Source organism: Pyrgilauda ruficollis, unplaced genomic scaffold (genome assembly GCF_017590135.1).
Source record: "Pyrgilauda ruficollis isolate IOZ18807 unplaced genomic scaffold, ASM1759013v1 scaffold7, whole genome shotgun sequence".
Classification (NCBI taxonomy): domain Eukaryota; kingdom Metazoa; phylum Chordata; class Aves; order Passeriformes; family Passeridae; genus Pyrgilauda; species Pyrgilauda ruficollis.
This window is the reverse complement of record NW_024528821.1, coordinates 13,494,581-13,509,478: the sequence shown is the minus strand read 5'-3', so window position 1 is coordinate 13,509,478 and position 14,898 is coordinate 13,494,581. Positions and strand designations below refer to the sequence as shown.

General features: G+C 46.9%; 1 protein-coding gene across 1 annotated transcript; it reads right to left on the bottom strand.

Annotated features, from left to right (window-relative positions):
* Positions 1-246: 246 nt before the first annotated feature.
* LOC121363150 (interleukin-13 receptor subunit alpha-2-like) lies at positions 247-14,398 on the bottom strand. Its single transcript, XM_041485265.1, has 10 exons — positions 14,343-14,398; positions 13,313-13,452; positions 9,341-9,492; positions 7,133-7,286; positions 6,534-6,654; positions 4,598-4,782; positions 3,117-3,274; positions 2,218-2,362; positions 1,472-1,574; positions 247-583 (listed from the first exon to the last, which is right to left on the bottom strand). The coding sequence occupies exons 2-10, from the start codon at positions 13,392-13,394 to the stop codon at positions 541-543; spliced, it is 1,143 nt and encodes a 380-aa protein (XP_041341199.1). The 5' UTR covers positions 13,395-13,452; positions 14,343-14,398; the 3' UTR covers positions 247-540.
* Between the last annotated feature and the right edge of the window lie 500 nt (positions 14,399-14,898).

The window sequence follows — 14,898 nt, the reverse complement described above, 5'->3', positions numbered from 1 at the left end:
ACAGATGAGGCATATCAGCTGATGAAATGAATATCTCAGGTATCTCCTGTTCAGCATTCAGATGCTCTCAGCAGGCTGAGTGTGTGGGAACAGGGAAGACCTGGTGAGAGCAAGGTGGGCACAGGGGCTGGATGCAGCTGTATGCACACGTGTAGCATTGTGTGTGAGCTGCTGCCCTTCAGTGTGTGTGTCCTGCTGACAGATTTCTGCAGTTCTTACAAAAGAAAAAGCCCAAACAAGACCACAGAACAACACATTACCTTTATTCATGGCAGTTTCCACTGCCTCTCTTTTCTCCATCTTCCTGTTCTCAGAAACCCCTTGCTTCAGAGTCAGGTTAGATCTCTTCCAGTTTTCCTGCAGTCAGTTTAAGCCCCTCCAGTTTTCCTGGGCCTGTTAAGGACTGGGATTGCAACAGCTGCCTTCACAAGTGGCAGCAGGCAGGGAAGACACACCTGGGCTCCAGAAAGCTCACGGCTCCTGGGCTGTCCTTGGGGTGGTTCCATGAGCAGCCCACCAAACACAAGCAGGCACAGGCAGTTAAAATCCCACAGGTGTGTGCAATGGCTTTCCTGCTGAGGATCTGAAAGGGATACAGGCTGTTATTCCCAACACTGAGAGAGCTGAGGCTGTGCTCCAGCATCCCTGTCAGGCATTGCCACATCCCAGGGGCAATGCAGGAAGCATTTGCTTTCCACAGATTTCTCACTAGCATCTACAATTTGTTTGAATTTCACAAACCAAAACATTTGGGAGGCAGATGCACAGCAAAGATGAACGAGTATGAGTTTGGCACTGCAAACAGGTGTCAGTTCATCTCTGGGGACCACAGAAGGGTATTTCTAGAGCCAGTTCTCCCTCGTGAGTGATGCCTTAAAAGGCTTATTAGAAAAGCTTCCTGCTTGCTTATGCTACATAGCCATCAGGAAAAGAAAATAGTTATCAGTACTGGGGCATCAGTTCTCTCTGACCTGAAGAAATTATCATCAGTAAAACCAGACAAATTCATCCACTCATCTGCTTTCCCCTCGTGCCATCACTGACATGAATGTAAACAGCTAGGATGTGAGTGCCAAAAGAATGAGGATTTAGCCCATTAAAATGGCACTGCTATAACACAGCTAGGACAAATCTCTGCTCTTGAGTGGTTTGGGGCATGATAATAGCTTTATTTATGCTGCTGTGCATGCAAGTAACTGCTGCATTTGACAGAAACAGTCTGAGCTCTTATGAGCAGTATTTGAGTCTCTGCAGTGAGTTTATGGGTTGCTGTAGGGGCATTTCATATCAGAAACAGACACACTCAGGAAGGTTGTTTACTGAAAATGAACTCTTGTTTGGTGTCCAATCTTAGAGCATCTATTAATGTTGGCCCTTAGATGTTTAATGTGATGTTTCAGTTACAACTGTACTTAGTTACAGACACCAACAAAAAAAGCACATTGCTTGGACAGGCATCCTTGGTGCTTACCTTTTCTTGCACTGGCCAATCAACATAAATATTATGAGGCTAATTGACAAACTCAGGATGACTGGAATGAGAATAAATAGCTGCTTGTCCTCTTTTCTGGGCACTGCAAAGATAAATGGCAGGAAATAAGATGTTAGAATGGATTCAATTACCTCCTACAAAGCTTGGGCTCAGACACAAACTCACCTTGCCCAGGTTACCCTACATGTTTTTACATATTTATTTATTTATTTGTTTGTTACAGGTATGTGTTACTAGGTGGGGTCACATCCTCCTTCAGGGTATTATATCTCTGGCACATTGATGCAGTCAATGCTATGTGCCTCTCCCCTGCCTTCTGCACCTTGCAGCAGAGCCAGTGCACACGAGGACAGCCCAAGAGAGCCCACAGGGTTCAGAGGAGCTGATCTGTGGTGCAGGATGGCCAGGAGGATGCTCTGTGCAGAGACTGCAAGTACCCCGTGCCCTCTCCTGCTCAGCAGCCACTCCTCCATCCCAGCTGTCCCCATGCAGCAGGGAAAGGTGCTGCTGCAGAAACATTAATATTTTGGGCTCACCTGCTAAGTGCACTGGAGATGCAAAGCTGCAGGAATGGCTGTGCTGGAGCAGGTTGAAGGTGGAACTAAACCAGCGGCCCACCTCCAGTGCTGGACACCAGCAGGTCCCCTGGGCAGCCATCAGCACTTGCAACCAAACAGGTTTTATAAATCATATAAAAGAAACAGCATTTATTTTGAGTTCCATACCAGAGAAACAATCCTGCGTCCATTCACTCCAAAAGCCCTGGTCAGCACAAAAAATGTTTGTTCTCCCCCTGACACGAACACATGAAACGTGGCTTTGATTTGCTCTGGAAATTGTTACAGCAGTTTCCATTTGGGTCGAAACAGACTGAGAAACAAAAGAGAAAGAAATATCAAGGAACTGCGTGCCACCACCTGGATCTGTCTAATGTGGCCTGGTGTTCCTGCACATTATCCAAGCTCTGTAAACCTTTGGATTATCTTTTGGCAGTTTTAAATGATTTCACAATAGTTTTGTACAAGCTAATGCAAATAACATGACTATGAAGACAAATCTACTGAAAATACTTTCTGGAGGTGTCATCATGTATATTACCATTTATGTCTGTTAATTTACAGAATCTTTCTTTTAATTACCCAAGTAGACTCAGGAGTGGAATATGGCAATTAAAAAAGAGACGTCCCCTATGATTAATTATCCCTTTTCGGTTTTGCCTCCAAACTGCACCTGGATAACATACAAGGAAAAAGCACCGTGCATAAAAGATATGTTCTGTCCCAGGCCACTCCTTTTGAGAGATTAGAATTATAGATTCGTAGGTCCAAGTTATGCTACCCCATTCAGGGGAACGAACGGCAGCAACCTTTAAATTTCCTCGATGGCAGTTTTCTGAGATAGCAGGCAGGAGGAAACGCTCTCTTGGAGCCTCCTGCTGGGCTCTGTTCCTGCTCCAGCAGAGCTGCAGCTGCAGGTCAGGGGGTTAAGGAGGAGCGTGTGCGGTGCAGCAGCCGGTCACGATCCCGCCGGGTAACCCACACCCTGCTGCAGCCCGTGCCCCCACTGCTCGGCCAGGCTCCCCGACCCCTCCCCGTCCCCGGGACACCGCGGGTGCTGTCCCTACCGCCCAGGCAGCCGCGGCTTGCCCCGCATCTTCTGCCACCTGCACCTCGTACTCCAGGCAGTGCGGCGGCACCCGCCCGCCTGGGGGGCTCCAGGCGGCCAGCAGCTCCTGCGCTGCAGACACGGAAAGCACCAGCTGCTCCGGGGCCGAGGGCTGTGCTGAGGGGAAGAGAGAGAGACAAGGTCAGGAGTGCGCTCGGACAGCTCCTGGCAGAAAGGCTGCAGTTCATCCCCGCCAGCCTCGGTCCCTGTCCCCGCCGATGGGATTTCTGAGCGCTCCTGGCTCTCGGCCACCATCCTGCAGGAGCAGGATGTCGCCGAGTCTGGAGGGTGTGTTGTTTGTTTTAACTTGACACACAGGTTGGCCGGGGTCCTTGTTCTGGGCTGGGTGCAGGGGTTGGAAGCGCGGGGTGTGAGCGCCGTGCCCGGTGCGTTCCCCGCGCTGCCGGGGCAGCCTGGCCTCTGCAGGGACCCTGCACGCTCTGCATCCAGAAAAGGCTCTGGTTCATGTCCCATACCCATCCTGCACGCTCTGCATCCAGAAAAGGCTCTGGTTCATGTCCCATACCCATCCTGCACGCTCTGCATCCAGAAAAGGCTCTGGTTCATGTCCCATACCCATCCTGCACGCTCTGCATCCAGAAAAGGCTCTGGTTCATGTCCCATACCCATCCTGCATGCTCTGCATCCAGAAAAGGCTCTGGTTCATGTCCCATACCCACCCTGCACACTCTGCATCCAGAAAAGGCTCTGATTCGTGTCCCATATCCAGAGCCACACGCGAGGCACGTGGCAGCACTAATTGAATTCAGAAATGCTGCTTGTTAGCCCAGCGGCTCAGCTGGACAACTGGCTATTTGTCCTTCTGGCATGTAGGCAAATGCACCAGCACGGTGAGTGCATTTACTTAATATACACCATAATAAACACCAAGTACATGTAATGTTTGCACATTATGCCGTGCTCTGCTCCCTTTCCCTCCTGTCTCCCACGGGTTTGAAATCCATCTCTGGCAGACCCCATCACACCTTGCACTCAGCTCACCCCACACCTTAGCTTGGTTTGAACAGCAAAGCCCAAGGAGCTCTCCTGTGCTTGCAAGGAGTGCAGCAGTGGTTTCAGTTCCAGCAGGAGTAAATGAAGATATCTCTGTGACTGTGCTGCTGCAGCCAAAAACCCCATAGCTGCTCTGCCACATGCCCAGCAGACATTTATGTCATGAGTTGTCCAGCTGCCAAGTGCAGCACTTGGAGGTGCCCACTGACTTCCAGGGTTGTGCTAGGTGATGTTGCTTGCCTCCAAACACTCCTGGAAACTGAAGTCCTGCTTGGCACATGGCACAGCCCCTTCCCTGGGGGAAAGGCACACGTTCCAACCACCCAGCTACAAAAGCACACATTGAATGGAGTTCCCTAAGGCAGAAAGTGGGCCTGGGGTGTGTGGTGGCACGAGGGTCCCCTGTGGCTTCCCTGCCATCCTTACCGAGGTTGTGGAGGCGCAGGGTGGTGTACAGCGGCCGCAGCAGAGTGGCTGCTGCTGAGCCATTGACACAAATGTTGAGATCCCTGTACTCTGCCTGGCTGAGGTTGTGCAGCACGCAGCCGAGGTTCACGCCGTGCTCCTGGATGTAGTGATCACACTGCAGCGCCTGCTCCAGCCCCTCGTACCTGGCAGTGGTCAGGGAAACAGAAAAAAGAACTAAAGCAAATTACTGCTTAGTAGAATGTTTTTTATAAGATTGGACCTAAGCCTCAAGTACTGCCCAAATCCCAGCCTTTGTCCAAAGCACAGGGCTGTGGGTCAGTCACCTGGACTCCTGCTATGGCAAACGTGTGGAGAAGAGAAAAAAGCCAAATTAACATGCACAGAGAGCTTCTCAGGTCAGTTTTTAGGCTGTGCCAGGCTCTCCCCAAGCCCGTTCCTGGAGCACAACAGGTGCCACTGTGTTACTGGAGCTGGGAAAGGATCTGGCCTCTACTCATAGAAACAGTCCTGCTCCTCTAGGGCCCTTCCTGCATCATCATCTACAGACTCTGGAGTTGCAGAAAAGTCCCCTCCCAAACCAAAATGAAGTGTTTTTAGGCAGGAGGTGTGTGCCATGAGGGTAGTGAGTGCTGCTGAGCTGCTGTGGCTTACAGCAGGTGGTTCCCATGGCTCTTCACAGGCACATGGAAACTCAGGGTTTGCTAGGAAGGGGTTTGCTGTTTGCTACTTAATGTGCAGCCACAACCCTATCTCTTCTGCCTTTGGGGGCCACTCCCCAAAGCTGAGTTGCTGGCTGCATCCTGGAAATACTGACTGGTGTCTCATACTGCCTTTTAAGATTCCTGCTGTTTTATGCCCTCACGACAGGGCTGAATTTGGCCCCTGTACTCCAGACCTAACGAAAGTCTCCTTGCACAGCACATTATGTTTGGGGGAAAAACTTCATGTTCTAGTACTATAAAAATTTGCTCACAGGGATCAAAGGATGCCGTGGTGTCCACCCAGTCTTGTGATAAAATGGGACCCAGATCCAAACGCCTGGTTTTATTGAAGGCAATTGAATCAAGGTTGGGTTTTTTAGTGTTTGTTTTCCTTTTAGGCATGAATCATGCATTTCCATGGTTTCCTTTAAGCAGATCTTTGCAGCTAGCAAGATGGTTTTGAATTGGTGCTTCTCCTTTGAAGACTATTTCCAAGAACTACATGGAATCTCTTTAAAATGCAGCTATGCTTTTCTCCACATAGCCCAGTGGCACGAAACCCAGCCTAAGTCATCCTTTCCATAATATCATAGGAGCTGAAGCACAAACACAGTATTTTCTTTGTCCCAAACCACTAATTCTAGCTGTTTTTCCTGCAGAACAGAATTCAGGCACCAGTTTAAAAGAAACAGCTGAGAGTTATGTATTATTATTACCTTGTGGCAGCATGTTTGCTTGTATGGGATGTGCTGAGGCTATGAAAATATATTTGAACACTAAAACTCTAAGTTGCTGAGAAGCTCCACTCTGTGTCTAGGGTTCACTGAGCTTCGTAGCCTTGTGCTAAATCCTGTCCAGTTGAGATATATGAACTGTGATCATGGGAAATGTGCAGCCAGAGCTATCCAGGTGTGTTTAGCAAAGAGAAAACACAAGTCTTTATGGTGGACAACATGCAGAAAACACCTCCTGGGGATAATAAAAGGAAAGGAGGAAGTGAGAAGATATTTCCTGGCAAAGATCAGCATGGGCCTGATTTTAAGAAAGTAAGAAAGGATTTGGTGTTTTCTTGCCAGAAGCTGTGTATTGCTTAGGACATTATTTTGGCTCATTCTGGGTGAACTGGGCAATAGCACTGCCAGCTGTAAAAGCATATTTACTGTGGCATTTTTGTACTCTGAGTGGTTCACTTGATTGCTGTCTGGATGTTTTCCTATTTTGCTTTTACATACCAATAATATAGCCCATAATGTACACCACGAGGTGTGAGGAGACCTGGCTGCCAGGTGCACTTCAGGTATTCCCAGTCATGATAGATGCAGTTGAAATTCTGGACCTCTGATTCAAGTTTTCCTGTCAAATGAGAAGGAAATAACCACTGTTTAGCAGTGTATCAGTCAGATGCAGCAAAACCACAGTTTTATGCCTTTGAACAACTGTGTGCTGCAGTTGAAAGATAAAAAATGGAAAGAAAAGAAAGGAAAAAAGAAAAGTCAGCCAGTCAGAATTATTAGTTTTACTGCCAAGTGCTCCATTTCTCATAAAAGCCAGTCCACCTTAGAGCAGAAAGATGCTTAAATGACCTTTTCATTCAGCAGTGGAGCTCTTGCAGGGCAGCTGAGCAGAGCTCGGGCACGGGCAGAGGGAAAGAAGCCCCAGGTACCCAGTAACCACAACCACAGCCTTTGGTAGCAGAGCTGCTCTAGTGTCTTAAACAGCAGCAAGCCCTGCAATAATTTATCCATCCAGGAACCCTCAAGCCAGCACTGGTTCATGAAACAGGCTCATGCAAAGCACCCAAATGCAGCAGGTACCACAGGCTGGTCCTAACCTTGTGGTGGGATCTGAAAGGTTGCATAAATCCAGTCACTCTGCACCTCCACATCACCTGTACACTGTCCTCTGAGCAGTGTCTGCAGCCTCACTTCAGCAGTCCTGCTCAGGTCAAATCCAACTCTGAGTTTTAGCTTCCTAGTAAAAATAACCTGGTTGAAAGACAGACTTTTTAAGCACCTCTTCTGTCACTAAGTGGGCTGCAGAATTAGGTACCCTTGCTCTTGCTCCAGCTGCAAGTAGTCTCATTTGTGTGCTTTATTGTCTCTTTATATTTCTGTCCTGCCTCACTTGCCCAGCGCTCCTCCAGCATTAATCCATGCCTGCTGTGCCCAGCCTTGCTAGCTGTGAGTCCCTTCACCCCACAGGAGCCAGCCAGGACAAGGCAGAGCAGGCTGATTAATGGCACCCCCAGCAGCGAGGAGCACAAATCCACATAAAAGGCATTTTTTTAATGGTATGAAATAATCAGAAACAGAAAGAACAATGAGTCTTGTAAGGCTGATTCCTGTGGGAAGCACAAGCAGCCCCTGGAAGGGTGAACCAGCAGCCAGGCACGGCAGCCCAGCCTCACCCACCACTGTGTACCACCTGGCTTGGCCTTTGTGGGACTTTCTGAGCACCCCCTTGAAGGTTTTGTTTTGTTTTGTTTTGTTTTTAATCTCAGACTTACATTCCCCTTAACTTTATGCAAGGACAATGAAGTTGACAAGGTTTATTACAAATGATGAGACAAAGTGTTGTGTCAGCTCATGTAGGACAGAGGTAAAGTGCCATAAATGCATCTGTGCCACAAAATGCATCCGTGTGCTGCAGTGGGAACAGCAATGGCACAGCCCACAGTCAGGCTGCCCTCAGCACTCCCCAGGTGTGAGAGCTCTGGTGAGCCAGGTGTTTCTAACAGATATCAATGATGCTGTCATTGATCATCTTCTGCGCTTGTCCAAAGGATTTTCTTCAGCCTGACTGTTCTTCATGACCTTATCTGAGGTCAACATTTTGGCAAGCTGTCAGAGGTGATTTTGCTCTAGTCTGTACATCTGCCTCATATAAGAAACTTTTATTACTCATTACCTCAGGAATTCGGATTTTTTTTATTTTTTCTGGAAACTGTATATGGTTTTCTTGTAAATTGCAGTTAAAATCATCCTGGAGGGCTCTGCACAGATGCACACTGCTGCACAGCTGGGAGCATGGGGTGCATCATGACCAGCATCAGGTCCAGGAGCCCCTTTCCATGCCCTTGCAATTGCAACCCATAGCTGAAACAGGATTTTTCCCTCTGCAGGCTCTTTTGGGATGGCTGGGCCCAACCCCATTTCTGTGGGGGCTGAGCACAGCCGGGCAGCCTTAGCTTTGCTGCCCCAGGCAGGTGAAGCAGTGACCTGTTCCAGCAAGGAGCTGGGCTCCAGCACTGCCAGCCTGACTGAATGCTCCTTCTCTCTCTGGTCAAGCCCTCTAGCTCTCCTGCTTTAGGATTGTGCAAAAAATCCCTTATTCTTTCAGGATTTCAATCTGTATTTTAGGCTGTTGAGGGAGATCCTCAGCATATTTTTCATGTGTTCCTCAGTACCTTGTGCCAACCAAAGAGCCCCCCACTGCTGGTTTTCTCCTCTCCCTATTCCATTTACCTTCCTAACCCTGCAGCAGCTTTCATCTTCTAAGCACTGACAAAATATATTCCAACAACCTTCCTGTGCTGTGCCTGCTCCTGCCCTGCTACACATCAGTGAGAGATGACTGACTATTTTATCAAAGAGCTCAGTTAGAGTCAACCACATCTAAAAAGACAAGTAAATGGTAATTAGAAACACAGTTATGGGTAGAGGGAATTTTAGAGCATTAGGATAATTAATGAAATTGAACTTTTATTTGTTCACCGCATCCCTAAAGATCTGTTGTTTCAGTTCAAGCCCCATAAAGATGCTTTAGAAAATTGTAAATATTTTTTCCTTTTACAATGAGGAATGTTATTATTCTGGGCAGCAAACACCCAGCCCTGTGACAGAAAGAACCCCTTCCCTGGCTGCTGCTGCTGCTACATTTCAAAGCACATTCCCATTCAAACCACTGAAACAGTCTGGTTTCTCATGGAAAACCAGAACAGCTTTGGTTCTACTCCTGCTTGAAATGCAGACATAAATCTGTGCAGGAAGTAAGGGCAGAACAACAGCCCTGGTTTGGGAGGATTATTGCTGTGCCTTACCTTCCAGTCTCTATCCCCAGTGCTGCGATATTCAAACTTGTATTTTACTGTGCACTCCTCCAAGGTCTGGGCGTGGGGCGGAGGCTTCCACTCCACATCCAGAGAGCCCAGGAGCCCGGGGTCAGTGATCCGAAGGTCCCGTGGGGGAGCAACTACATTAAAAACAAAGCAGAGGGTGAAACAGAGAGTCAAAGTGGAGAAAACAAACCCAAAGCAGTCACGCAACAGTCAGTGTGATACTTTGCTGTGAATTGTTGAAATGCAGCTGCTGGATGTGGAGGGAAGTGCTGCAGCCCTGGCTGTCCAACAAACACACTCAAGCTCTGCCCCTGCCCACTCCCCGAAAACCAGTTTTTGCTGAGAAAGCACTCAAGATCATTGAAAAGGCACACAGAATGCCACTTCTTCACACCCTTTTTCAAGATGTTTTAAGCAAAACTGCCGTCCTGGCATGACCTTTCATGTCCTGTATTTGCTTACCTTCAACCCCTGGTGTTTACCAACCTTCAGGACACTTATCTCTGCAAACATTGTGTTCAGCACATCCACCAACACAGGATGACAGATCAAAGCATGCTCTCAGGGGGATTTACATTCTTTTGCCATAATAGACACAAATCACCTATATTGCTTTAAATATTTCTTTCAAGTGTATTAAAGATTATTGTGAAGAAAAAAAAATAGGAAAAAAGCACAGAATTAGAATAGTTCTTATTTTGGACATCTATCAGCTATACAAAAATGTGCCTTTACAGTTGAGCTGGCTTTTATAAATGCATTTCAAGGTGCTGATATGTGTCAATAAATAAGGAAGTATGGATGAATTCCATACTCAGACATGTCCTAAAGGTCCAGCTCTATATGGAGTTGTCATTCACATGACAAAAACCGTGTGGTTGCTCAGTTTTATTAGCTGAAACAAAGCCAATTTTTGTCAACATCCAAGGTCATTTTTCTCCACTATCTAGAGGTGAGATTATCCATTTGGTTTTTACATATTCATTGCATGATACACCTTATTTCACAGGAATTTGGAGCCCATGTCCTGGTAGAGCCAGTCCAGAATTACCACCATTCTCCCTTTGAATCTGGCCTCCAGATCACTGACTTCTCTAACACCTTTTTCATGTCTTCATCAGGATTTACACAATTTTTTTCTTTTATTCTTTTAATAAATCCATTGTGAAAGCAAACCATAAGGATATTTTTCACTGGAAGATGGTGACATAAATCCAGCTTTAATGTGCTCCCTGGAAAGTTTGCAGGGTACATTGCTGGAGGATTTGTTTCTTCTACAGGAATTTTCCCAAATAAAACACACTCCAGGCAGCAGTTTGAAAATTCCACTTTTCCCAGTATGTGAAGCTTCATGGGAGATTTGTTACTACATTAGATGGTGAAGTAGGAATGCATTTAGGATGATCCTGGACCAAGGGCTTGGGAGGCTCCTCCTGAGTGTATAAATGCTGTGCCTCACAGAAGTGCAAACAAGGAAGCAAAGAGCTGCTAGCCTTTGTCATGATAAGCTGTCAAGAGAGAATTAGATTGGTCAGAACTGGAATTTCTGTCTGGATAGGAGAATGCTCTGAAATTTATTTATATCTTGAGCTTGAGCAAAACAGAAGTATTTTTTCAAAACAATTGTAATTGTCAACAGCAATGCTTGCAAAAAAAAATTTGACTGGATTTCAGAGGGAACAGAAAAGCTTCTCTTTGGGATGTTGCTTGCATTCTGGAGTTTCATTGTTTTTTAAATGTCAGCACTGCCTCTTGCAGTTTCTCATTTTCACAATAACACATTAGTAGTCTCGCTCACATCCCCATCACTCACACAGAACACAGGACTAGAAATGCTTTATGTCACCATGCAGTCTTGAAGGAAAGCTGCTCCTGGATGTTTCTTGGAAAAAACCAAACTAACAGCGTCTCCCCCAGAGAATGTTTGTGGTGGTGAGTAGGCAATGCTGAGCTGGCTGTGAGGCAGCCACAGCCCTCCCTGCCACCCTCCTGGCTGCTGGGCACGCTGCCACCAGCATCGCTGCTCTGGTGACTCTTGGAACCCAGGGCACAGGGAATGTTTCTCTGCCTGGCCTGAGAAGTCCTGACCCCCAGGAGAACACTGCTTTTAACCTTCATCCATGGAGAAAGCTGCCAAGACTTTGGGATGAATTGGAATCTACCAGTGTGTGAAATAGACAGTGGCATAGTTTATCACAGGGTGAACAACTCAGAGTTTTGGGGTTTTAGTATGGAGGTGGATAGAAGACAAGATGGAGGATTTTGGGCATTGTCTGACCTCCTTCTTGTTCTTCATCTGCTCCATTTTCTGCAGTGTTGGGGGCACAGGGTGACTGGTTAGAAAGAGCCCCAATGCAGATGTTGTGTGAACAGACAAATAATTAGTTATTGGTAGAAAGGTAGAAATAAAATACATTCCAAGAGTTAATTGGACAAAATAGTTTTAAAAGAGCTTGAACCTGTGTGTCTTGTGACTTTTTGGTGCCTTCCTCTTTGTGTGCTAAGTCTGGTATGTAGACAGCGTGCTGAACTGCTGATAAAGAGAAAAATAAACAACAACCTGAAGACCAAAAAACCAAAAGTGCTGTTCACCTCTCAATCCTGGCACAGAACCTTTTAGGGGTGTCCCCATCAGGGGAACCTCAGGGGGGGCTTTTCACAGGTGACAAACCCCTGCTTGTCCCCATCTGCCCCCACAACCTCTGTCCACACCACGCCCTCTGAGATGCAGCTTGGGTTTGCAATTTTCCACCTGTTCTGCCAGTGGAAAACCAGCAGCCTGCCAGGTGTCCCCTCAAATGTCCCCCCTCTATGTCTGCCTTTCCCTGTGCTGCTCAGAGAGGTGGAGGTGACACTCATGTTTTCTGGAGCCCATTTCAAAGACAGCAGGCTTTGCTCAGAGTGGAAGCAGGGGGGGTGGTCATAGACAGGTAAAAGAACTATAAAAGAAAAGCCTCATAAAATCAGGCCTGTTCTGCTGGATTCATAGCTGGCCTGTCATTTCTTCTAAGTGCAGCTAGTACTTTGCAAGTTTCCAAGTGAAAACCATCTTGGTATGAATAGTTTGTTAACATAACAACCTATGCTTGGGTGAAAAATAAGTACACCTGCATAAAGATTAGATCTGTTCCATGAGAACCCACAAAAGAAAAATGTAAACACCCTCACCCTTAGCACATACACACAAATCACCTTCTGACCAATAAATGCAGTAAGAAAACTACCAGCCAATAGATGTTGCACATGAGGTCTGTGAAAACTGTATAAAATAAGTTATGTGAATAAAGTTTGGGCTTTTCCCACATGAGGAAAATGGAGCCTTGCCTGGTTTATTCCGACAGGGGGTTGTGGCAGCTTTCTGTGCATGCTGGCTGGCAGGACAGGCAGTCACTCAGTGGCCTCCTGGGCATGTTGTCACCTCTGCACCATGCACTGCTTCCACCAGGGAGGGCCAGACCTGCTCAGCATCTCTCTGGGTGCAAATGCCAGCTGCCAGCTACCAAAAGAGCCTGCAGTGCAGTGCAGCAAAGGGCTGCTCGAGGGCTGGAAGCAAAGGGTGCTTGAGGTGCCACTGCATGAATGACAGCTTGCAGAGCAGTATTCTCTCAGAAGCATTACTCTCCAAGTACAAATAAGCCTTGTGTTTCTTACACCCAGCACAGCCTCTGTGTCTGGGACCATGCTCAGGAGCATTTATAGCAGTGTTTCTATTTGATAACTCTCTATCAAACAAATATACTTGCTGTGCACCAAAGACTGCCTCTTCTCCTTTCAAACCCACTCAGAAAACAGCCACTAAACACATAACATATTTACACAATGGATTACATGTTTATGAACCAGCACTCTCACAGCAATGCACACACAGAGAAGAAAAGCTCTGGCTGAAGGAGAAGCCCCCCAAAGGGCCCAAGTGAGCACCGAGCAGTGACACAAGAGCACGCCGAGCTTTACCTGAGCTGGGGGAGGAGGAGGAGGCCAGCAGCCAGCCCCACACCAGCGGCACGGCGAGCAGGGGCAGCCTGCGGGGAGCCATCAGGGTCAGGCTGCCGTGGCAGGCGGCAGGAGAGCAGTCCTGCAGCAGCTCTGAGGGGCTGTGGAGACACAGCAGAGGGCAAAGGCTTCAGCACTGACCTGGTATTCCCTCTGCAGGCTCAGCACTGACAATGAGCGTGGCTTTACTTGTTTACCAAGGCTGATTAATTATTTCCCAGAGGATTTCTCTTTGCAGCTTTTGGTGATAGCCAAACTTGGCTTCATTTGAAATAGTTTCTGGCCAGCTAAGTGCACTCTCCAGAAGTGTGTCAGTACTTCAGTCACCAGCCCTCTGTCTCATGCCTTCTGTGGAAAGTGATTCAACTCCCTGCCACAGGAAGTGCCTTGGACCAGTGATACTTTAATTAAAAAAAAAATGAAAACAGAATGCCTGAGCCTTGTCTTAGCTAGACACATCTTATGCAACTATCCCCACCTTTTGCCTTTGCTGTTTCAGGACGTGGTAGGAATGATAGGAATGTTTGTGAGAATTCTTAGTTGTCATGGCAATATTTGAAGGGGACAAATTTCTCTACCTGTGCAAGTCTACTGGAGGGAAGATGGGGACTGAGAGGGAAAGGAGCAGAGTTTGCAGGGAGGGGGCTACTCTTTCCTTCAGATTTCATGCTAAAGGTGGGTAGAAATTACTGCCTACAGACACCCCAGATCAGCATGCTTCCCTATGCCAGAAAGCACATGCATTCTGACAGGGTTTTAATTTTTTTCATATAGATACAGGTCTAGGTATAGATTAGATAGAGATGGAGGATGAGAGAGAGATATAGATTAGATATAGATACAGATCTTGGTATATAAATAGGTCTAGATACAGACATTAATCTTCCTGGAACCTTGAGGACACTGCTTGAGCTCCACTTAAGTAAGAAATTGGCAGCCTCAGTGTGAGCATGCAATTTATCACTGAGATCTATTCAGAAAACAAACTCACTTTATATTGCCCACACAAGCCTGGCTTAAGCAGGTGAAATCCCAGGTCAGACTCTGGCACAGCTGCTTCCTCCTCAGCACCCACAGCTACCATGCAGAAATGGGAAACTTGGGCTCTGCTGGACAACAGAACTTCAGGTCAGAGGGATCTTTAGAACTCTGAGGACTGGAGCCAACACAAACCCTCCATCACTGGAAGAAGTGGCTCAGGAGAGCCAGAGGAGGAGACAGGTTGTGCTGGCCAGAATATCTGTACATGTTTAAAATTAACCAGAAATTTGAGCTGGCAGCACATAGCAGCAACTAAAAATACACAACAATTTTAACAGCAAATTTTCTATTTAAATTAATATCAAATCCCCCCAATCCATCACATAATTGTAACTATTATATCACATAAATCCATCACATAAATATAGTTATTACATAAGTATTATTATTACAGCAATAGCAGTAATTTTTCTGTTTCACTGTGAAGCGAGAACGTGTAGGCAGAAGAAATCAGAGGAATTACTTCTTTGACCTATCAAACACTGGACAAAACCAGTGTCAGTACA